Raw genomic sequence first — 25,510 nt, forward strand, 5'->3', positions numbered from 1 at the left:
TGCTCCTATTTCCTGTTCTAGGCTGGGGTCACATGACCATGTCCATGTAGCTATTTCCTGTGATGTTATGTCCATGGGCGGGAAGGGTGCTGGCCATGTTGTCCAGAAGACTATCCTCGCCTTTAAAGGGGTTGTCTCATCTCAGACAATGGGGGCATATCGGTAGGGGGCATATCGCTATGTCAAGAACTGAGCCCTGAAAGTGGTGGAGGGCCGCCACTCGGCAATTTACGTCGGGCTCACAGAAGTGAATGAGAGCGGTGGCCGGTCATACGCAGTGCACTCCCCTTCTCTTCTATCGGGAGAGCGCTTGGTGGTGGCCGGACCGGAGTCCTCCTGCCACCACTTTGCGTGGCTCTGTTTCCGATATAGGAGCGGGCCCTAGCGGTGGGACCTGCACTCATAAGACAATGGGGGCATATCCTAGTGATATGCCCCCATTGTCTGAGATGAGACAACCCCTTTAAGCAATTTTTATGTGGCAAGTAACTCCCCTCTGGACTTGCAGTGACGGAACAGTCTGCCATTGCACCGCTTCATCCCGACGTTCCAACTCGCTGGAATTCCACTTTGCATATGCGTCTATATGAGTAGCGGAAAGCGGTGAATAAGGAAGCACTGCCTCCTCGTCAAACAGCTGATTGGCATAAGTGGCGGGAGTCGGCTCCCCGATGATCAGATATTGATGACCTATCCTGCCTATAGGTCGTCAATATAAATGGCAGGACAACCCCTTTAAACAGCTTAAAAGGGGAAAGGGAGAGAGAGAATAAATTGAAAAAAAATAAAAACAAGAGAGAAAGACAAGACAGAAAAAATATCAGTTCTAGGAGAACGTCACATACTAATTTTCAGGCAATTGGAGCAATTTGGTGAGAATCGATTCAGACATGAATTGTATTTTTCAACTGATTCATTTGGATTGGACTCAAAACTATCTTCAAGAAATTTGCTCACCTCTAAACAGAACATTTACATGGTGTCCTCCTTTTCATCTTTTCAGCTGCAGATCTGATAATACCTTGACTCCTACTCTCTTATTCAAGACGGCTGCAACGCTTCTCAGACTGCCGGATTCACACTATGCATCAGTAGTCTGAAAAAACGTCCTACTTGTCCAGCCCTGCTTTTTGAATTAGCCAATCGGGGACCAGTAGGAAGTGTCCTGGACTACCTATACACAGCATATCTTCAGTGGCAGAAGAGGAGCCTGGGATTTGGTGGATCTACAGCTTACAAAATGAAAAGGAGGCCACCGTGTAAGTGTTCCCCAGTTAATGGGATTTTTTTCTTTTGATTTGGAGGGTCATGCGTTGCCCCTCTCTCTATTCTCTGTTTACTGTCTCTGTGGAATCAGTTGGGATGGAGGTGGAGGAAGGTGGTAGAAGCGAGGAAGTGCAGAGAGGTGGTACCAACAACAGACATTTATGGCATACCCTATCAAATAATAATTAGGGATTTTTGCACTCCTTAATATTCTTGCTACATTTGTGTCTACGATCAGAACACAAAATACGTTGATGAACTCAATAACCCAATCAATGTGAATGTGATATTTCATTGCCATTAATTGTGAACACAAATGAGGACTCCACAGTAAAGCAGAGGGAAATAAAGAGACTGTTCTCAACAAGACATTTATTACAATAGATTAAATGCCACAATGGAACATACAGAAAATGAATCAAATTGGATTTAGTTAAAAAGTAAAACTCTATTAACACCACCAGTCTTTAACAGCGACATTTAATCCATTGCTAGAAATGACTGTGGAGATCTGTTAGCCTCCAGTTAGGGAAGATGAAATAGTTATGTAATCAGCACAGAAAATGTAAATTTCTCATACCAAAGAAAATTTAATCATTTTCAGTATTAGCAAATAATGAATATATTTTTAAAGGGATTCTCCGGGCTTTTAATATTGATGACCTATCCTTAGGATAGGTCATCAATATCAGATTGGCAGGAGTCCTACACCCGGCACCCCCGCCGATCAGCTGTATGAAGGGAAGGAGCACGCAGTTTGCACGTGCCGTCTCCCATCTCTCTTCCTGCTCACTGCTGTATGTCTATGGCAAAGCAGCAGAGCAGGAAGAGAGATGGGAAATGGCACGTGCAAACTGCGTGCGCCTTCCCATACAGCTGATCGGTGGGGTGCTGGGTATCAGACCCCCGCCGATCTGATATTTAAGACCTATCCTGAGGAGAGGTCATCAATATTAAAAGCCCCTAAAAACCTGCCCCAATAACTTTATACAAGATGGTAACAGATTTCTAAAGATGCCAATTTCTAACGTTCTCTGCAGCGGAAAGGAAAAAATAAAGATATAAAGAGTCATGTGGGCGGTTCTGGTCTCCTGAGGAGTCAAGCAGTCCTATGCCCCTCTTCGATTTACGTGCAGTTTTATCAGTGTTGCCTCTCCTCACTGCTGAAGATGGGTTCAAAACAGTCCTCCACGTTATCACTTTTATCTCCTCGTTTTAACGACTTGGCAGGAGTCTCAGCACTTGGACCCCCGTTGGTCATAACCTTTGCCACTGTCAATAAAATGTTTTTTTTTTTTTTTTTTTTACTTTAAGGTCCAAAGGGGGGGTTGTCTCACTTCAGCAAATGACATTTATCATGTAGACAAAGTTATTACAAGGCACTTACTAATGTATTGTGATTGTCCATAGTGTCTCCTTTGCTTGCTGGATTTTTCTATCACGTTATACACTGCTTATTTCCAGGTGTTACGGCCACCGCTGCAGCGCAGATACAAGATGGCTGGGACAGGAGCTGCTGCGCGTGTGTGTCGATATGCGCTCCAACGGTCCTAGCCACCAGAGAGGTCGGCGCTTTTTCCTATAGTGTGCAAGAATGACCACCGCTTCTGGGTTGCAGGTTGCTCATAACTAGTGATGGACAAACATCTGCCGGGACGGTTCGCGAACGCGATCAAATATTCGCGAACCGCAAGTTTGCAGCGGGTCCCATTCATTCTGATGGCAGGTGAACCTTAACCTCCTCAGGACCGCCGTACGCAGGATTGCGTCCTGGTGGCGGCCCTGCTCTTCTGGGTGGACGCATATACGCGTCCTCTCGCGATAGCCGAGATTTCCTGTGAACGCGCGCACACAGGCGCGCGTGCTCACAGGAACGGAAGGTAAGCGAGTGGATCTCCAGCCTGCCAGCGGCGATCGTTCGCTGGCAGGCTGGAGATGTGATTTTTTTAACCCCTAACAGATATATTAGACGCTGTTTTGATAACAGCGTCTAATATACCTGCTACCTGGTCCTCTGGTGGTCCCCTTTGTTTGGATCGACCACCAGAGGACACAGGCAGCTCAGTAAAGTAGCACCAAACACCACTACACTACACCCCCCCCTGTCACTTATTAACCCCTTATCAACCACTGATCACCCCATATAGACTCCCTGATCACCCCCCTGTCATTGATCACTCCCCTGTAGGGCTCCATTCAGACGTCCGTATGATTTTTACGGATCCACTGATAGATGGATCGGATCCGCAAAACACGTACAGACGTCTGAATGGAGCCTTACAGGGGGGTGATCACCCCATATAGACTCCCTGATCACCCCCCTGTCATTGATCACCCCCCTGTAAGGCTGCATTCAGATGTCCGTATGTTTTTTACGGATCCACGGATACATGGATCGGATCCGCAAAACACATACGGACATCTGAATGGAGCCTTATAGGGGGGTGATCAATGACGGGGGGTGATCACCCCATATAGACTCCCTGATCACCCCCCTGTCATTGATCACTCCCCTGTCATTGATCACCCCCCTGTAAGGCTGCATTCAGATGTCCGTATGTTTTTTACAGATCCACGGATACATGGATCGGATCCGCAAAACACATACGGACATCTGAATGGAGCCTTACAGGGGGGTGATCACCCCATATAGACTCCCTGATCACCCCCCTGTCATTTTTCACCCCCCTGTCATTGATCACCCCCCTGTAAGGCTGCATTCAGATGTCCGTATGTTTTTTACGGATCCACGGATACATGTATCGGATCCGCAAAACACATACGGATATCTGAATGGAGCCTTATAGGGGGGTGATCAATGACAGGGGGGTGATCACCCCATATAGACTCCCTGATCACCCCCCTGTCATTTTTCACGCCCCTGTCATTGATCACCCCCCTGTAAGGCTGCATTCAGATGTCCGTATGTTTTTTACAGATCCACGGATACATGGATCGGATCCGCAAAACACATACGGATATCTGAATGGAGCCTTATAGGGGGGTGATCAATGACAGGGGGGTGATCACCCCATATAGACTCCCTGATCACCCCCCTGTCATTTTTCACCCCCCTGTCATTGATCACCCCCCTGTAAGGCTGCATTCAGATGTCCGTATGTTTTTTACGGATCCACGGATACATGGATCGGATCCGCAAAACACATACGGATATCTGAATGGAGCCTTATAGGGGGGTGATCAATGACAGGGGGGTGATCGCCCCATATAGACTCCCTGATCACCCCCCTGTCATTTTTCACCCCCCTGTCATTGATCACCCCCCTGTCATTGATCACCCCCCTGTAAGGCTCCATTCAGACATTTTTTTGGCCCAAGTTAGCGGAAATTTATTTATTTTTTCTTACAAAGTCTCATATTCCACTAACTTGTGGCAAAAAATAAAATCTCACATGAGCTCACCATACCCCTCACGGAATCCAAATGCGTAAAATTTTTTTGACATTTATATTCCAGACTTCTTCTCACGCTTTAGTGCCCCTAGAATGCCAGGGCAGTATAAATACCCCACATGTGACCCCATTTCGGAAAGAAGACACCCCAAGGTATTCCGTGAGGGGCATATTGAGTCCATGAAAGATTGAAATTTTTGTCCCAAGTTAGCGGAAAGGGAGACTTTGTGAGAAAAAAAAATAAAAAATCTATTTCCGCTAACTTGTGCCAAAAAAAAAAAGATTCTATGAACTCGCCATGCCACTAATTGAATACCTTGGGGTGTCTTCTTTCCAAAATGGGGTCACATGTGGGGTATTTATACTGCCCTGGCATTTTAGGGGTCCTAAAGCGTGAGAAGAAGTCTGGGATCCAAATGTCTAAAAATGCCCTCCTAAAAGAAATTTGGGCCGCTTTGCGCATCTAGGCTGCAAAAAAGTGTCACACATCTGGTATCGCCATACTCAGGAGAAGCTGGGCAATGTGTTTTGGGGTGTCATTTTACATATACCCATGCTGGGTGAGATAAATATCTTGGTCAAATGCCAACTTTGTATAAAAAATGGGAAAAGTTGTCTTTTGCCGAGATATTTCTCTCACCCAGCATGAGTATATGTAAAAAGACACCCTAAAACACATTGCCCAACTTCTCCTGAATATGGCGATACCACATGTGTGACACTTTTTTGCAGCCTAGGTGGGCAAAGGGGCCCACATTCCAAAGAGCACCTTTCGGATTTCACCGGTCATTTTTTACACATTTTGATTTCAAACTTCTTACAACACATTTGGGCCCCTAGAATGCCAGGGCAGTATAACTACACCACAAGTGACCCCATTTTGGAAAGAAGACACCCCAAGGTATTCGCTGATGGGCATAGTGAGTTCATGGAAGTTTTTATTTTTTGTCACAAGTTAGTGGAATATGAGACTTTGTAAGAAAAAAAAAAAAAATCATCATTTTCCACTAACTTGTGACAAAAAATAAAAAAATTCTAGGAACTCGCCATGCCCCTCACGAAATACCTTAGGGTGTCTTCTTTCCAAAATGGGGTCACTTGTGGGGTAGTTATACTGCCCTGGCATTCTAGGGGCCCAAATGTGTGGTAAGAAGTTTGAAATCAAAATGTGTAAAAAATGACCGGTGAAATCCGAAAGGTGCTCTTTGGAATATGGGCCCCTTTGCCCACCTAGGCTGCAAAAAAGTGTCACACATGTGGTATCTCCGTACTCAGGAGAAGTTGGGGAATGTGTTTTGGGGTGTCATTTTACATATACCCATGCTGGGTGAGAGAAATATCTTGGCAAAAGACAACTTTTCACATTTATTTATACAAAGTTGGCATTTGACCAAGATATTTATCTCACCCAGCATGGGTATATGTAAAATGACACCCCAAAACACATTCCCCAGCTTCTCCTGAGTACGGCGATACCACATGTGTGGCACTTTTTTGCAGCCTAGGTGGGCAAAGGGGCCCACATTCCAAAGAGCACCTTTCGGATTTCACCGGTCATTTTTTACACATTTTGATTTCAAACTACTTACCACACATTTGGGCCCCTAGAATGCCAGGGCAGTATAACTACCCCACAAGTGACCCCATTTTGAAAAGAAGACACCCCAAGGTATTCGCTGATGGGCATAGTGAGTTCATAGAAGTTTTTATTTTTTGTCACAAGTTAGTGGAATATGAGACTTTGTAAGAAAAAAAAAAAATCATCATTTTCCGCTAACTTGTGACAAAAAATAAAAAGTTCTATGAACTCACTATGCCCATCAGCGAATACCTTAGGGTGTCTACTTTCCGAAATGGGGTCATTTGTGTGGTGTTTGTACTGTCTGGGCATTGTAGAACCTCAGGAAACATGACAGGTGCTCAGAAAGTCAGAGCTGCTTCAAAAAGCGGAAATTCACATTTTTGTACCATAGTTTGTAAACGCTATAACTTTTACCCAAACCATTTTTTTTTTACCCAAACATTTTTTTTTTATCAAAGACATGTAGAACAATAAATTTAGAGAAAAATTTATATATGGATGTCGTTTTTTTTGCAAAATTTTACAACTGAAAGTGAAAAATGTCATTTTTTTGCAAAAAAATCATTAAATTTCGATTAATAACAAAAAAAGTAAAAATGTCAGCAGCAATGAAATACCACCAAATGAAAGCTCTATTAGTGAGAAGAAAAGGAGGTAAAATTCATTTGGGTGGTAAGTTGCATGACCGAGCAATAAACGGTCAAAGTAGGGTAGGTCAGAAGTGTAAAAAGTGGCCTGGTCATTAAGGGTGTTTAAAGGGACACTGACAGGCCTTCTGAGCATAATTAGCTCTTTATATGCCCCCCTAGGTCTTATAATAAGTTCCCAATTCATATAAGTATTATCCCTGTGCGCATTATAAAACGTTAAAATTAATCTTTATAATCACCTCTCCTTTCTGCCCAAGGGGCGTTCTTTGTGGCGCATTTGTGCCCAGCCGCGTCCCAACTGCCGGATCCTTAGACACGCCCATCTCATTAGTATTCACTTCGCTGGGCGGTATTTTCCAGTCCCCGACATTCGGAGATCATGCGCATGCGCCCTGCACCCTCGCTCGCTAATTAATTACTAATTAGATGGGCGTGTCTAAGGATCCGGCAGTTGGGATGCGGCTGGGCACAAATGCGCCACAAAGAACGCCCCTTGGGCAGAAAGGAGAGGTGATTATAAAGATTAATTTTAACGTTTTATAATGCGCACAGGGATAATACTTATATGAATTGGGAACTTATTATAAGACCTAGGGGGGCATATAAAGAGCTAATTATGCTCAGAAGGCCTGTCAGTGTCCCTTTAAGCTAAGGGGAACTGAGGTGGTTAAAAACCTTCAACTCATATTTGCAGCCAAGAAATAATTACTAGAAGTGCACAAATAGTCCCACAACATGGACAGTGACATACCAGATGTATTATTCGAATTTGCGATCTCCATAAAAAAAACATTTCAATGCGAAATATCGGCAATATAATTTTCCCGTACGCGCATGCGCAAATGCACTATACAGTACCCAAATGCACTATAAAGAAAGTATATTGGTATATAACACCCCGATTCAATCAGTTTTTTTGGGGGACGACATATATCACACTAGTATAAATTATTTGTTCCAATAACGCTTGTCCCTCTATATACCTGCAGTATCGCAGCAGAACCGCACACAACTGCCGCACAATACAAATGCACTATAATATATTTTCTAACATAGAAAGTATATTATAACATTGTACAAGGAAGGCAATCCATAAGAATATACATAAAGATAAAACGTAACCTTTAATAATGTTACTATGAGGGTCCATTCACACGTCCGTAAGTGTTTTGCGGATCCGCAAAACATGGACAACGGCAATGTGCATTCTGTAATTTGTGGACCGCACAACGCCGGCACTATAATAGAAAATGCCTAATCTTGTCTGCAATTGCAATTTTTTTGCGGAAACGGAAGCACAGATGCGAAAGTGTGGATCCGCAAATGTGCAAATGTGGATGTGAATCCGCAAATGCGGATGCGGACAGCACATTCCGGCCTTATTGAAAATGAATGCCGAACGGATGCGGACCTATTTTGCGGACGTGTCAATGGAAAAGATATCCCTCAAAATGAAAATAAATTAAATTATTAAAGTTAAGCAAAAAGCATAGATGTGGTAGGTAATAAGTGCTCGGTGGCACTAAATCAGGTGCTCGGCGGCACCAAATCAGAAACCATATGTCCTACCACAATCCGGGGGGTTCCAGTGCACATCCATGAATCCCGGAGGGAAAGCAAAAACCATCTATCCCTGGGCTAGATGATGATGTGATATTGAAGGACAGGGTGGGCAGAGAACTGTTCCTGATATTGCCCTACAGGGGGGTGCTATTCTGGCCTTGATAGACTAACCACAGACCACCCGCCCTGATAAGAGTGACCCCGTCCGGAACCTTACCCTATATAAAAATGGCCCTAGTAAGCCCCTAGCCCCCTGACTTGCAGGTGATCACTATATAGATCTATGTGTTTATGACTCATTATAAAAGTATATTATAAGTATATCGCACCCCTCTGTGTATCACACCTATCGATAGCACACCTATACCAGTCCTTAAAAGTACTTTGTGGCCCTATTAGCTAGCGTTTGGTGTCCCTAACAGCCTGTCCCTGCTCCACACAGCAACCTCTCCCTACACTGGCAAAACACTGAATGTAAAATGGCGGCCAGATCAGGTTTACTTATAAGGTAGGGGGTATGTCCATGTGCTGAAACGTCTCAATTGGCTGTCCTGTACCACCTGATGGATGTGTCATGGGTCAAAGTTCTTCACAATGTAAAAGAATATGGCGGGCGCAACTTTCTCCATATGTTCGGCGAATCGCGAACACGCAAAGTTTGCCGCGAAACGACCGCCGGGCGAACCACAAGGGCATCTCTACTCATAACCTCTGAAAACGAGCAATGTATAATGTGATGGATAAATGAACCCAGCCAGCAAAGGAGGCAATATGGACAATCACAATACATTAGTAAGTGCCTGGTATTAACGTTCTCTACATGATAAATGCCATTTGCCGAAGTGAGACAATCCCTTTAATCCTCAAATTTCTTGTGCTGTCGTATTTCCATAGAATTTGCATGAAATACTTACCAGCCTTGAACGAATTTCTTTGGCATACAAAGGATAAAGGAACTCTGATTCCCCTTCAAGACGTAGACCCTCACTTGTAACACGTAAATGTCCCATTCCAGTCTACAAGAAAAGGAAAAAATTCTTATTATAGATAAAAAGTGACATAATACAGAATCTACAATTAAATGCTTTTAAAAATAAAAAATAAAAAATGAAGCTGCAATGCTGTAAATCAGTGCTCTCTCCATTGCTGATGGATTTCACCAGTTTATGGTTTTATAGCGCACTGGGCGCCGCTGCTAGCTGTTTTAATTACAATGCACTTTTACGGGCTGGCACTGCTATGGAAGTGCCATTGCTGGGTGGCTCTGTTATGCAAGAACTGTGGAATCTAAAAAATGTCAGCAAATAAAAAATTTAAGATGTACTGTATACTGAAAATGAAAGACAAACTCCAGTGAATAATTAATTGCCTGCCGATATGTTCTTGGTTATAATAAAAACTACTTTCTGAACAAAAATTTAAAAAAATATATATATATATTTCAGCCACAGTCTTCTACTGCCGTCTCTTTTAGGATGTTCCTGTTTCCATTGCTGAGTGCTGTGTTCGTTTATCAGGCCTGATCAGGATGGAAGCATTCCCTCCCGGGAAACGCTTGTTAGCTAGTGAGTAGAGCACTGCTATTACATGCAGCGATCTCGTCCGCAGTATGGGGAGGAGCGATCTCTATGCCATCGTCCCCATACTGTCTACTGGTTTGCTGGAGGCAGATCGCTATTACACAGCATGATTTTTAAGCATGCTTAAAAATCAGAATTGACCGATGAACGAGCACGCGCACACTCGTTAGCAATTATCGGCTGAAATATCAGCCAGTGTAATACAGCCTTGAGCACTTAGACAGAGGCAGAGGGCACAATCTGCCCTCCTGCAGCAAAATCATGGGGCTCCAATAGTTGCTATTATAGACTGGGGCCTTGTGACGGCGCCCAGGTCTGTCATAGTGAGCTGGCTTCAAAGCTAAGCCCAAAGCATGGCCTGAAAGGCAGCCTATCAGAATCCCATAGACTGCATTATTATTCTATTGCAGTCTATGGTACAACTGATCTGAGGACTGGATGTACGGGTCCCTAAGGAGACAAAAAATTACAGATAAAAGAAAACATCTTCTCATAAAGCTCTCTAAAAATTTTCACACGTCAAAGATTTTTTTTCTCCTGGTTTTCAAAACGGGATACAGTAAATTAAATGGTGGCATTAAAAATACAACTTGCCCACAAAAAACAAGCCCTCATAACCTTGGTGAATAAAAGATATAAAAGTTATGGGTCTTGGAAGTCGGGGAGGAAAAAACGAAGACGCAAAAAATGAAAATTGGCTGCGTCCTTAAGAGGGTTAAGATTACTAATTCTGTCTTGATGTTACAGAGTTTGAAATGAGTTGCATACAGTTTCAGGAGACCCCAGAAAGTCAACTTTTCAGGGAAATTAGACCACTTTCTATTCGGGTTGAATTTATTTGGACCCGAATCAAATCACCTGACCGATCTGGCCAAATCGAATCCTAATTGAATTTCAAGAACCTCACTCATCCGAAGTCTGGATGGGAACTACAACTGCAGAGGAATGGGGCAAAAAAAGCCAACGCAAACTAAACTATACTCCAGTACAGGTTGGACTATAGGCGCAGTCTTGTTACAGTCTTTAATCAGCAGGGTCAGCCCTACCAGGCATTATGGCTGGTTTAATAGTGTTGATCCTGCTGACAGATACCCTTTTGTTCAGCAACACTTCTCTAATTTGCAACCTCAACGAAACCTCTAGAATTTATATTATTATGCTCGGCATCACTATTCTGAAGGATGATGTAAGCGCACACCATAAAGCAGCACGGCGGGTGTTTTGGTATATATATATATGCAGTTTATGTGATCCGCATGTGCATATGGTTCAGGTTTTATGTCTGCCCACCATGTTTTACGAGACTGATATTGCCTGGATGCTCTAGAATACTTATAAAGATGCTTTCCTGGTTACTTGTGTGTGCGGCTGCATGCGGTGAGTTTATGCTATAGCTAAGCATACGATCCTCTGGCACCACTACACTGGCAGCTGGAAACCATTTTTAATGAGCAGAAGCTATTCCAGCTTTTGGACGGCATCTAAGAGAAGAAAGTAGGTTGCAGAACAGTAGTTGTGGAGCAACACAAACTTTTGTAACCCATTAAATGATGATTCTTAAAAGCTGAATTGTACATGTTACAGGGGTTTAAATTCTCTCTATATATATATATATATATATGCACTAAGTAAGAATAAAACAAGTTACTTCCCAGCATACACTGATAAATTCTGCTCCTTGAGGATCCAGTGCAGGCCACATGTAGGGCTCCTCTCACTTGTCATTTGGTTGAATCACGTTGAATCCTGCACCTGATCCAGGTCTACGTCTCCATTAGAGAATAGTAGTCTCCCCCCATCTTGTTCCTAAAATGAGTGATTGGGAGGCAGGAGCAGTTATGGTGGTCTCTCCTGAGGTGGAATGTCATGGTTAGCCTGTATGGCATTTTGGAGTGGATGCTGGTACTGATGGAGGCTGCAAGCACAGATTCTCAGGTAGAGGACTGTACCGGGCAGCAGAGGTCTGGCTCCATCCTCCACAGCTAGGGACAAGCTGTAGAACCTTTACAAGCTTCTTACTTTTGGGCTGGTAGTGGGTACAGTGAAGACCATGCATGACCATCCAACAGGGGAGAAGGGAGTGATGGGTCATCGCGATAGGGTAAAGAGGAAGAGCACTCTGGGCATCCATTTGCTGGGAGCATCTTGGCGAGTTGTCCTGCCATATTATTACTCCTGCTGCCGGTGCAGGGGCCTTGGGATGGGTTAACCTAGAGAAGTGAGATGGTTGTGGTGTGGGGTCCTGCTATGGGGACTAGAAGAGTGTCATCGGTGGCAGCAATGGCTGATGCACAGGGCATAGTTAGAGGCAATTAAGGGTTTGGGGACAGTGTAAGCAGTGTTGAGAGGGAAGAGCTGGCTACTGCAGTGCTGATCCTATTTACTTCAATGGGAGCAGGGGATGGAGCTACTCAGGAACAGACAGAGTGTCGGATCCCCACTGATCAGATATTGATGGCCTATCCTGAGGATGGGCCGCCAATATTAAAAATCTGGAATAACCCTTTAAGAAGTTGACAATGATAATCAATGTCATGTACAGTATATGCATTGTAGTCCACCACAAATCCTGAACCTGATATTATTGGAGGTGCACTTTACAGCTCAACAAACTCAGATGTCTTACTATTGGGAGGAGCTGGAAGGACTGGATAGAACCAAATGGTGCAGACCTCTAGGTGTTCAGGATCCCTCTGCAATTACCCCTTTGTATTATCTGGTCTTAAACATCCTTACCATCCACATTCCCAATGGTAATTAAAATTAATACAAGCAAAACTTAAAAAATTTGCCTTAAAGGGAACCTGTCACCGGGATTTTGGGTATAGAGCTGAGGAAATGAGTTGCTAGATGGCCACTAGCACATCCGCAATACCCAGTCCCCATAGCTCTGTGTGCTTTTATTGTGTAAACAAAACGATTTGATACATATGCAAATTACCCTGAGATGAGTCCTGTATGTGAGATGAGTCAGGGACAGGACTCATCTCAGGTTAATTTGCATATGTATCAAATCGTTTTTTTTACACAATAAAAGCACACAGAGCTATGGGGATTGGGTATTGCGGATGTGCTAGCGGCCATCTAGCAACCTATGTCCTCAGCTCTATACACAAAATCCCAGTGACAGGTTCCCTTTAAATGGGTTCTTTAAGCACTAAAGATTGATGAACTATTCTTAGGATAGGCCATCAATGTGTGATCGGTGGGCATCTGAAAAAGGATTGGAAGTGCCCTTGCCCATATTAGGGCAGTCGTAGATATTCAATAGCTTCTATCTCTCCAGACACCCTCGCAACACCCCCATACACATAAACATTTCATTTGTGCAGCACAGTGGCTCCGTTGTTAGCACCGGACTGGTTCCTTGCAGCGCTGGGGTCCTAGGTTTAAATCTGACCAAGGACAACATCTGCTTGGAGTTTGCATGTTCTCCCCGTGTTCGCATGAGATTCCTCTGGGTACTCCGGTTTCCTCCCACACTCCAAAAGCATATTGATAGTTCATTTGGCTTCTTTTTAATTTGTCATTAATGATAGCCAATTCTTGTACAGTGCTGCTGGTGCTATATGATCAATCTCTATGATGGTGGTGATTACTCCAGCAGGACACAGCTGCAGTAGAAAATTGTACAGGGGGCTAAAATGTACATTGTCTAGGGTAGGCTGAGCTATTAAAAATTACATTTTGACCACCAGAGAAGCCCTTCAATTCTTGCATTATCATAAAATAAGAAATCTGGAACATGTTTTCTTAAAACTTCACAATTCCTCCTGGAGATGGATGAATATATTGGCAACTGGGCATTGCCAATTCAATAAGGAGTGTCCCTACACAGATTGCCAGTGTTAACATTTCCCTTGATATGTTGAATGCTTAATTTTAGGAGAAGTAACAGAGGAACGTCACAATGTATAGTTCTATGACTGATGATCCAGAATTGCAAGCAATTACTAAAACCGGCACGTCTGTAGAGCTGACAGGTCCTCTTTAATTTAGATGGAGGAAAAGTCATCATAACTGTAAAGCATCTGGTATGTACAGTAGCAGATATCTCAGCTTGTTTATGTGTAAATGACGCTTGTTATCCTGTCTGTATGTCAGTACATCATGGTGATAAAACATGGAGTTTAATGGGCCACACTGATTTAATATTCCCAGAAGAAGAGAACACTGCTGTTGACCTCAATGACGGTTTTAGCACCAGCAGCAGATGACACTGAGGATGATGACACCAGCAGTAAGTTTTACTGTAGAAAGCTCCAGGAGCCTCATATTTTACTGCTGGTGTCTATTATATAGTGGAGTATATTATACGTTTACTTTGTTGTTTAGATCTGCTATTATTTCACTCGTGCAGAATGTGAGGATCCATTTTTTGTTCCATACGTGTGTTATTTTTAAAGAAAATCCTTAATCTCATATATATCCATTATCTATCTATCTATCTATCTATCTATCTATCTATCTATCTAAAAACAGCAAACAGGCAGCACTCCAAAAAAAAAGGATTTATTCACTCATGTGGGTACGCAACGTTTCGGCTCAGCTCTAGAGACTTTCTCAAACCAAAGCTAGAGCTGAGCCGAGACGACGCGTACCCACATGGGTGAATACTTTATATTTTTGGAGTGCTGCCTGTTTGCTGTTTTTAGATACAGTGAGGAACAGAAGTATTTCAATACCCTGCGATTTTGAAAGTTCGCCCACTTAGAAATCATGGAGGGGTCTGAAATTCACATTGTAGGCGCATTCCCACTCTGAGAGACAGAATAAAATAAAAAAATTCAGGACATCTCATTGTATGAATTTTTAAGAATATGAGTATTTGAACACCTGAGAAACAGCAAGAATTCTGGCTCTCAAAGACCTGTTACTGTGCCTTTAAAAAGTCCACCTCTACTCCACTCATTAATCTAACTTAGTAGCACCTGTCTGAGCTCTTTAAAGACCCATCTCCACCCCACAGTCAGTCAGACGCCAACTACTACCATGGGCAAGACCAAAGAGCTGTCAAAAGACACCAGAGACAAAATTGCGGCCTCCACAAGGCTGGAAAGGGCTACGGGGCAATTGCCAAGCAGCTTGGTGAAAATAGATCAACTGTTGAAGCAATTGGCATAGAAAATGGAGGAGGCTAAAGACGACTGTCAGTTTCCCTCGGACTGGGGCTCCATGAAAGATCTCACCTCGTGGGGTATCACTGATGATAAGAAAGGTGAGGAATCAGCCCAGAACTACAAGGAGGGAGCTGGTCAATGACATGAAGAGAGCTGGGACCACCGTTTCAAAGGTCACTGTCGGTAGAACACTACGCCGTCATGATTTCAAATCATGCATTGCACGGAAGGTTCCCCTGCTCAAGTCATCACATGTCCAGGCCCGTCTGATGTTTGCCAATGACCATCTGGATGATTCAGAGGAGGCATGGGAGAAAGTCATGTGATCTGATGACAAGAAGAACTTTTTGGTCTAAACTTCACTCGTCATGTTTGGAGGAAAAAAAAGGATGAGTTTCATCCGAAGAGCACCATGACTACTGTGAAGCATGGGGGTGGTTACATCATTCTTTGGGGGTGCTTTTCTGCGAAGGGGACAGGACGACCTCACTGTATTAAGGAGAGGATGAATGGGGCCATTTATTGTGAGATTTTGAGCAACAACCTCCTTCCCTCAGTCAGAGCATTGAAGATGGGTCGTGGCTGGGTCTTCCAACATGACAACGACCTGAAGCACACAGCCAGGATAACCAAGGAGTGGCTCCGTAAGAAGAATAACAAGGTTCTGGAGTGGCCTAGCCAGTCTCCATACCTAAATCCAATAGGACGTCTTTGGAGAGAGCTGAAACTTCGTGTTGCTCAGCGACAGCCCCGAAACCTGACAGATCTAGAGAAGATCTGTGTGGAGGAGTGGGCGAAAATCCCTGTTGCAGTGTGTGCAAACCTGGTCAAGAACTACAGGAAACGTTTGACCTCTGTAATTGCAAACAAAGGCTTTTGTACCAAATATTAACACAGATTTTCTCAGGTGTTCAAATACTTATGTTCAGCAGTGCAAGACAAATAAATTCTTTAAAAATCATACAATGTGATTTCCTGATTTTTTTTTTTTATTCTGTCTCTCATAGTGGGAAAGCACCTACAATGTGAATTTCAGACCCCTCCATGATTTCTAAGTGGGAGAACTTGCAAAATCGAAGGGTGTTCAAATACTTCTGTTCCTCACTGTAGATTAGATAGATAGATAGATTGATTTTTTATACTGAGCAATAGTCTAGTCCCTTTGGGCTTCCACCCTTTTTTCCTTTTTCTTCTATCTAATCATGTTATTATACAGTTGAAGTGATGCAGACCCAACTTCCAAATTCTTGGCAATCATCTCAGGGAAGTAGCAGTCAGTAGTAGATTTTCCCTGCAACAACCACTAAATGGAAATATAGTATTACATGGCGGCCACTCAATGTATGGCCATCAATACAATACTATAGACAGAGCACGGCAGGCCAAACAGAGTGGCAGTCCCTGATAATTAACGTCTGGCTCATAGAGGGGGGTCCCAAGTGGTTGATCTCCCTCTATGACGTCCATATGCTATAATAGGACATATGGAAATTGGTTTCTTATGGAAAACCTACTGTATAAAACATTCCTAAACTACCAATACTGAGATCAGTGTCTCTCAAACAGAGCTCTCAAGTGCCCCTGACAGGTCACGCTCCATGAACATCCTATGAACCGGATGCCTGTGGCGATTCTTGATGCATTGGCAATAATTACCATATTTTTAGCTTTATAAGACGGCCAGATAAGACGCCCAGATTTTAGAGAAGGAAAATAAGAAAAAAATATTTTTCATCACACCTAATATCATATCGTATCCTCAGATCAGACCCCCATAAATATCAGGACATCACATCAGACCCCTATATCAGCCCTCCATGTCAGACCCCCATCAGACCTCAGAACAGCCCTTTTTGCAGACCCCATCAGACCTCAGAACAGCCCTTTTCTTTTAGATCCCCATCAGAACTCAGATCAGCCCTTTTCTTTTAGACCCCCTTCAGACCTCAGATCAGCCCTTTTCTTTTAGACCCCTATCAGATCTCAGATCAGCCCTTTTCTTTTAGACCCTCATCAGCCCTTTTCTTTCAGACTCCCATCAGACCTCAGATCAGCCCTTTTTTTTTTCAGACCCCCATCAGACAAAAAAAAAAAAAACTTCTCTTACCTCTCCTGCACTGCGGCTCCGCTCCAGGTCCGGCGGTCTCTTTAGAAGTCGCGCTCGTCTGTCTTCTCCGTCACGCGCTGCACTGCCACCTGACAGGGTCAAGACAGTCCAGTACCGACCCCAGCAAGAATACCAGGGAGGGTGAGTATCGGAAGCGCTTCCTTCCCCCTCCCGACCCCTAATGCATACTAGTGAACGCTTCCAAAATGGCGGCAGGAGTCGCAGCGAGAGGCCTGAGCTCCCGATGTCATCTAGCGGTCATGTCTTGACCAGCAACCCAGCGGTTCTTGAATGGTTGACTCGGTCATCCACTTCGTCCCAAGTGACATCAGACACCCCCAGCCAAGAGTCGGTGGGTTTGTCAGACACAACCCTTAGTGGCATGGCCCGAGAGCAGGCCCTGTGCCCTCACCTGTGCTCAATCTGCCTCTATCCTTTTCTGTTCCCTCAGCCAGAGAAGTATTATATGCTGTGGGCTCAGTCCCACTGTACAGTGAGGACGAGCTACTAGAGGACAGTCAGCAGCTACTGGCCAGCCAAGATGTGGAGGAGATATCTGCCACTTCCTCCACTAGGTGGGCAAGTAGTGATGAGGAGAGTGGCGTGGGAGCTGGTGTTGCGAGCGGTGAGGCTCCTGACCCAGAGACCGTTGAGGAGGACATCAGTGATGTGCAGACAGTACAGTCGTGGCCAAAAGTTTTGAGAATTACATAAATATTGGAAATTGGAAAAGTTGCTGCTTAAGTTTTTATAATAGCAATTTGCATATACTCCAGAATGTTATGAAGAGTGATCAGATGAATTGCATAGTCCTTCTTTGCCATGAAAATTTACTTAATCCCAAAAAAAACTTTCCACTGCATTTCATTGCTGTCATTAAAGGACCTGCTGAGATCATTTCAGTAATTGTCTTGTTAACTCAGGTGAGAATGTTGACGAGCACAAGGCTGGAGATCATTATGTCAGGCTGATTGAGTTAACATGGCAGACTTGACATGTTAAAAGGAGGGTGATGCTTGAAATCATTGTTCTTCCATTGCTAACCATGGTGACCTGCAATGAAATGCGTGCAGCCATCATTGCGTTGCATAAAAATGGCTTCACAGGCAAGGATATTGTGGCTACTAAGATTGCACCTCAATCAACAATTTATAGGATCATCAAGAACTTCAAGGAAAGAGGTTCAATTCTTGTTAAGAAGGCTTCAGGGCGTCCAAGAAAGTCCAGCAAGCGCCAGGATCGTCTCCTAAAGAGGATTCAGCTGCGGGATTGGAGTGCCACCAGTGCAGAGCTTGCTCAGGAATGGCAGCAGGCAGGTGTGAGCGCATCTGCACGCACAGTGAGGCGAAGACTTTTGGAAGATGGCCTGGTGTCAAGAAGGGCAGCAAAGAAGCCACTTCTCTCCAAAAAAAACATCAGGGACAGATTGATCTTCTGCAGAAAGTATGGTGAATGGACTGCTGAGGACTGGGGCAAAGTCATATTTTCAGATGAAGCCTCTTTCCGATTGTTTGGGGCATCTGGAAAAAGGCTTGTCCGGAGAAGAAAAGGTGAGCGCTACCATCAGTCCTGTGTCATGCCAACAGTAAAGCATCCTGAGACCATTCATGTGTGGGGTTGCTTCTCATCCAAGGGAGTGGGCTCACTCACAATTTTGCCCAAAACACAGCCATGAATAAAGAATGGTACCAAAACACCCTCCAACAGCAATTTCTTCCAAGAATCCAACAACAGTTTGGTGAAGAACAATGCATTTTCCAGCACGATGGAGCACCGTGCCATAAGGCAAAAGTGATAACTAAGTGGCTCGGGGACCAAAACGTTGACATTTTGGGTCCATGGCCTGGAAACTCCCCAGATCTTAATCCCATTGAGAACTTGTGGTCAATCCTCAAGAGGCGGGTGGACAAACAAAAACCCACTAATTCTGACAAACTCCAAGAAGTGATTATGAAAGAATGGGTTGCTATCAGTCAGGAATTGGCCCAGAAGTTGATTGAGAGCATGCCCAGTCGAATTGCAGAGGTCCTGAAAAAGAAGGGCGAACACTGCAAATACTGACTCTTTGCATAAATGTCATGTAATTGTCGATAAAAGCCTTTGAAACGTATGAAGTGCGTGTAATTATATTTCACTACATCACAGAAACAACTGAAACAAAGATCTAAAAGCAGTTTAGCAGCAAACTTTGTGAAAACTAATATTTGTGTCATTCTCAAAACTTTTGGCCACGACTGTACTCGAAAATGATGATGTAGCTGATCGCACTTGGAAGCCGGGTGAATTAGGGGCTTCATCATCATTGGGAGAAGAGGGTAGCAGCTTGCCCGTGAGGCAGCGGCGGAGCCAGCAAGTTGCTAGCGTGGACAGGAGTCAGCAGGGTGGCAGCAGTGGGAGGTCATGAGCAAAACGTGCCCAGGGTACACCACCCGCTTTGCAGGAGCCTACCTGCCCGGAAACTAGTGGTGCACGTGTTACCCCAAGAAGAACTCGCTTGTCCACCCAAAATGTGGAGAGACTGACCTTTGTTAAGATGATTTAGGCATGTATCAGTCAGGATTTCCACTTGCCAATGCCTGATGCATCAGACTAGATCATCCATGGTGCCACACCAACACTTTGACAAAAGAGACCGGTTTCTTCTGGCTACCTGCCTCAGCTACTATTCTAATGCTGCCACCCACCTGATGCCACACATCGGATTCCAAGAGCTCCTTCTTTCACCCACCATCTTCAGCTGGTACCTGTATTGGCACCCACCTCCCCACTCTGCCACCGGGTCACTCTTTGGTCTCCTGATGCTGCTGCCACCGCCCCGCTCTGTCACTGGGTCACTCTGTGGTCTCCTGATGCTTTTGCCACCTCCACACTATGCCACCTTGCCACTCTGTGGTCTCCTGATGCTGCTGTCACCTCCACACTGTCACCTTGCCACTCTGTGGTCTCATGATGCTGCTGCCACCTCCACACTATGTCAACTTGCCACTCTGTGGTCTCATGATGCTGCTGTAACATCCCCACCATGTCACCTTTCCACTCTGTGGTCTCCTGATGCTGCTGACACCTCCACACGATGTCACCCTGCCACTCTGTGGTCTCCTGATGCTGCTGTCACATCTATACTATGTCACCTTGCCACTCTGTGGTCTCCTGATGCTGCTGCCACCTCCACACTATGTCATCTTGCCACTCTGGTCTCCTGATGCTGCTGCTGCCACCTCCACACTGTCATTGTGCCACTCTGTGACCTCCTCCTGATGCTATTGCTGCTGCCACTTCCACACTCTATCATTGTGCCACTCTGTGGCCTCCTGATGCTGCCGCCACCTCCACACTCTGCCATTGTGCCGCTCTGTGGCTTCCTCATGCTGCTTCCACCTCACCACAATGTTATAGGGTCACTCTGAGAAATTCTCATGCTGTTCACACCCTCCCCACTTCATGACTGGGCTACTATTTTGCTTTTTGGCCTGGCTGACATTATTATTTTTTTGACCCTTCTTCTGATCTGTCAGAAGGAAGGAAAAATGAGACGCACAACGGATCCTGTCTATGTAACAGCTGTAAGGCCTGCATGACATGGTCCCTATTTTGCATCAGAATTGGCTAATGATTTGGTAGCCAAAAGCAAGAGTTGGTACAAAACAAAGACATGCAAATATTAAATTTACGTGTCATCTCTGTTTTGGATCCACTCCTGGTTTTTTTGGCATTAGCAATACTGATGGATTACTGACCAAATGCTGACCGAGTGAAGGATCAGTTTTTTGGGGGTTATTGTTCTTAAGGATCAGAGGAAGGGCAAAATAATCAGTGACGTCAACACAAACTTACTGCTGACACCCTCTCCACTCTGTCAGGGGGCTCTACTTGCATAAGCGTTTAATAGAACAGGTTCTGTAGACATCTATGTGGAATCAGCTGAAGACGTTGTAAAAGAAGTGCGCTTGTTCTTGGTGCTAACATTGACCTGTAAGGCAGAGTTCATACTTGAGTTATTTGGTCAGTTTTGGTCCCGTGACTGCCCAAATAAGTGAAGTGTGCAGTGATTCTAAGAGTGACGCCTGTCATCTGCATGTCATACTGACTGACAGTATTATTTCACTACCACAGCAGACTCCCTATGCATGTTACTGCAAGGCACAGTGTTCTACACCACTATAAAGGCTCTTTGCAGCCAGGAAATAGACGTTTTTTAACGCGATTCGCCGCAAATAAATTCGGCTCTAACAAAAAATTTTCGAAAAATTCTGTGAACCGGCCAAATTAAAAAAATTTTTAATTCGCTCATCTCTAGTCACGTTCATCGGTCACCTGGCCTAGGAGCAGCTCAGCCCAATTCAAGTGAATGGGGCTGAGCTGTGATACCAAGCACAGCCACTATACGATGCATGGTGCTGTGCTTGGTAAGCTGCAAGAAGGCCTTCTCAAAATAGCTGATTGGTGATGGTCCCGGGTGTCTGACCCCACCGATCAGATACTGTGCTGTGAAATCTTGGAAAACCCTTTTAAGTAAATCAACCTACTTTATATGAATTGTCTCAAACAAGTGATTGTGGTTGGCTTCAGAACCTGCACCAATCAAAGGAGGATCTGAGGGCTGGCATTAGAAAAGATGACGTAGATAGCCAATGTTGTGTGCTGGCCATGAAGACTCAGACCACCAAGGTGGGCTTGAACTAAAAAAAAGACCTTCAGATAGACAAGCTATGTTCAGGTGCAGCCGTCTCCGTCTTTACTGGATTTACTTTGTAGATTCTATGTTAAAATTGTTCTTCCATAGCCAGCAATAAAGTGCCCTCCATGGATTATATCCAAGTGTAAGATAATGTTCTCTCATTGAATTTCACTCTGGTGCACTATACTTAATCGGATATTTGTATTTTATTCCCATTAAAATGTAATTAACAGTGTGATAAAAATCTGCAATAATCTGCTGCCAAACCGGTTAATGCACATGCAGCATTACATCAGGGCTCATATTAGGAGAAACATCTGGGGTTAAAAATGAACGTTGCTACTGATTTAATGATGGTTTCCATAAAATCTAGCTGGCTGTTCTAGTTTGCGGGGGTTGCCAGGATACTTTGGTAAACAGGTCAAACAGGATTGCCTTCGCTAAATGAGACCCCACAGCACAAAGCTTCTAAAGTGAACATGTCTGATCCTGGATTTACAAGGTATGGAGATGTTTCTCTTTGTAACCATCTTAAATATAGTATCCAGAAAATATTGCTACACTATAACCAAAAGTAACACTTGTGACACTGCAATATTCCTGACAACCATTTATGAGTCTACACTGACCATGTGATATTCAGATAGATTTCCAGAATAATGTGGATCCTGTCACCCTCTTTTTCAGGTTCTCCTACCTGGTAACAGAGCTCTATACACTTTGGAGTAATTCACTTTGATACATATTAAGGCCTCATCTACACGACCGTTGTGTGCATCCGTGGCCGTTGTGCCATTTTCCGTGATTTTCTGCGGACCCATTGACTTTCAATGGGTCCGTTGAAAACTCGGAAAATGCACCGTTGTTCATCCGTGTCCATGATCCGTGTTTCCTGTCCGTCAATAAAATATGACCTGTCCTATTTTTTGACGGACAACGGTTCACGGACCCATTCAAGTCAATGGGTCCGTGAAAAAACACGGATGCACACAAGATTGGCATCCGCGTCCGTGGCCGTAGGCTACTTTCACACAGACGGATCCGCAGATCCGTCTGCATAAAAGCTTTTTCAGAGCTGAGTTTTCACTTCGTGAAAACTCAGATCCGACAGTATATTCTAACACAGAGGCGTTCCCATAGTGATGGGGACGCTTCTAGTTAGAATATACTTTGAACTGTGTACATGACTGCCCCCTGCTGCCTGGCAGCACCCAATCTCTTACAGGGGGCTGTGATCCGCACAATTAACCCCTCAGGTGCTGCACCCCTGTAAGAAATCATGTGCTGCCAGGCAGGAGGGGGCACACCCCCCTCCCTCCCCAGTTTTAAATTCATTGGTGGCCAGTGGGCCCCCCTCCCTCCCCTGTATTACTGTAGATTCATTGGTGGCCAGTGGGCCCACCCTCCCTCCCCTGTAGTACTGTAGATTCATTGGTGGCCAGTGGGCCCCCCTCTGGCCACCAATTTTTAGAAGCATTATACTTACTTGCGATGTCTGTGTCCGGCCGGGCGCTCCTCCTACTGGTAAGTGACAGGTATGTGCTATAAGCAATGCGCCGCACAGACCTTTCACTTACCTGTAGGAGGAGCGCCCGGCCGGTCACAGACATCGCAGCTCGCAGGTAAGTATAATGCTTCTAAAACTTGCTAAGTAACCATGGCAACCAGGACTGCAGTAGCGTCCTGGTTGCCATGGTTACCGATCGGAGCGCCAGCGATTAAACTGGGACTCCGATCGGAACTCTCCGCTGCCACCAATGATAGGGGGGGGGGATTTTAATTAGGAGGGGGAGGGAGGGGGGGGCCCACTGGCCACCAATGAATCTACAGTACTACAGGGGAGGGAGGGGGGGCCCCTTGGCCACCAATGAATCTACAGTACTACAGGGGAGGGAGGGGGGGCCCACTGGCCACCAATGAATCTACAGTAATACAGGGGAGGGAGGGGGGCCCACTGGCCACCAATGAATTTAAAACTGGGGAGGGAGGGGGGTGTGCCCCCTCCTGCCTGGCAGCACATGATCTCTTACAGGGGGCTATGATACGTACAATTAACCCCTCAGGTGCAGCACCTGAGGGGTTAATTGTGCGTATCATAGCCCCCTGTAAGAGATCGGGTGCTGCCAGGCAGCAGGGGGCAGTCATGTACACAGTTCAAAGTATATTCTAACTTGAAGCGTCCCCATCACCATGTGTTAGAATATATTGTCGGATATGAGTTTTCACGATCTAACTCAAATCCGATGGTATATTCTAACATAGAGGCGTTCCCATGGTGATGGGGACGCTTCAAGTTAAAATATACTATCGGATTGGAGAAAACTCCGATGGTATAATAGGGACTCCTGACTTTACATTGAAAGTCATTGGTGGACAGATCCGTTTGCAATTGCACCATATTGTGTCAACGTCAAACGGATCCGTCCCCATTGACTTGCATTGTAATTCAGGACGGATCCGTTTGGCTCCGCACGGCCAGGCGGACACCAAAACGTCTTTTTTTTCATGTCCGTTGATCCTCCAAAAATCAAGGAAGACCCACGGCCGAAAAAACGCTCACGGATCACGGACCTACGGACCCCGTTTTTGCGGACCTTAAAAAAAACGGTTGTGTGCATGAGGCCTTAGAGTGGGTTTATCATGTGGGTATGACAGCTGGGGATAAGGGGGTGGTGAACATGGGTGGTGCAGAGCTGCATACTAGAATCGCTGGATTTAATTTCTATTCTATCTCAGCAGGAATGTTCCCAAAATGCCTAGAAATGGCATATTTTAAAGCAAACTTCATCCCTTTTAAAGTCTTGTTTGAGGGACAGTCTAGAGAAAAGCAGGACGATTGGAAGGTAAAAACTGTATTGGTTGGTTTCTGTTAGAGCGGCTTTCCATTCGACATTCATGCGCTGAGACAACTAAATTACACAATACCTTTCACCTTCCATGTCACAACTGATATGGCTTTTTTTTTAGACTTGCCACCTTGCTGTATCCCCATTTGAGAAGCCACACTACAAAGGTCCCTCACAACCACCCAACCCCTCCATCCATTACACCTAGATGATCCTTTTTCCATATCTATTGCTGATGTCCCTTTTTACAAAACGTCCTTACTGGAAACTTTAGAAAAATGTTAAATCCCAAATCTCATAGAGGGGTCCCTTCTTTTTAATGTTATTTATTTTTGTGGTTCCCCTTAGTCTTACAGACTTTGAGTTTTTTTTTTACTTGTTCTTCTCACTCTGGGTACATAAGTTATAATACTCTATTCTAAACAGGGGCGTAGCTATAGGGGTGCAGAGGTAGCAGTCGCTACCGGGCCCAGGAGCCTGAGGGGGCCCAAAGACCCTTGTGCTACATAAGAAGATACCAGTATTATAGAAAGTGCATGCAGGTCAAGTTATAGCTCTGGCTGGAGGGAAGGGGTTAGGTCAAGAATTTGGCATGGGGGGGTATTGGGGGGGTCTACTGTTTAAATTTTTTGCCTCAGGCAGCATGAAGGCTATGTGCTTCCCTAGCCACAAAACACTGAGGGAAGGGGGAGCCCAAGCTGAACC

The 25,510-nt window shown here is 44.7% G+C and overlaps 1 protein-coding gene across 3 annotated transcripts in view; it reads right to left on the reverse strand.

Annotated features, from left to right (window-relative positions):
• The window catches only part of SGCG (sarcoglycan gamma), a 282,350-nt gene that overhangs the window by 80,723 nt on the left and 176,117 nt on the right, over window positions 1-25,510 (reverse strand). For all 3 annotated transcript variants that reach the window (XM_040426206.1, XM_040426208.1, XM_040426207.1), the window contains exon 3: window positions 9,389-9,490. In XM_040426206.1, the coding sequence (XP_040282140.1) occupies window positions 9,389-9,490 (102 nt within the window). The remainder of the gene's footprint in view (window positions 1-9,388; window positions 9,491-25,510) is intronic.

The sequence above is a fragment of the Bufo bufo genome, chromosome 3 (genome assembly GCF_905171765.1).
Source record: "Bufo bufo chromosome 3, aBufBuf1.1, whole genome shotgun sequence".
Lineage (NCBI taxonomy): Eukaryota > Metazoa > Chordata > Amphibia > Anura > Bufonidae > Bufo > Bufo bufo.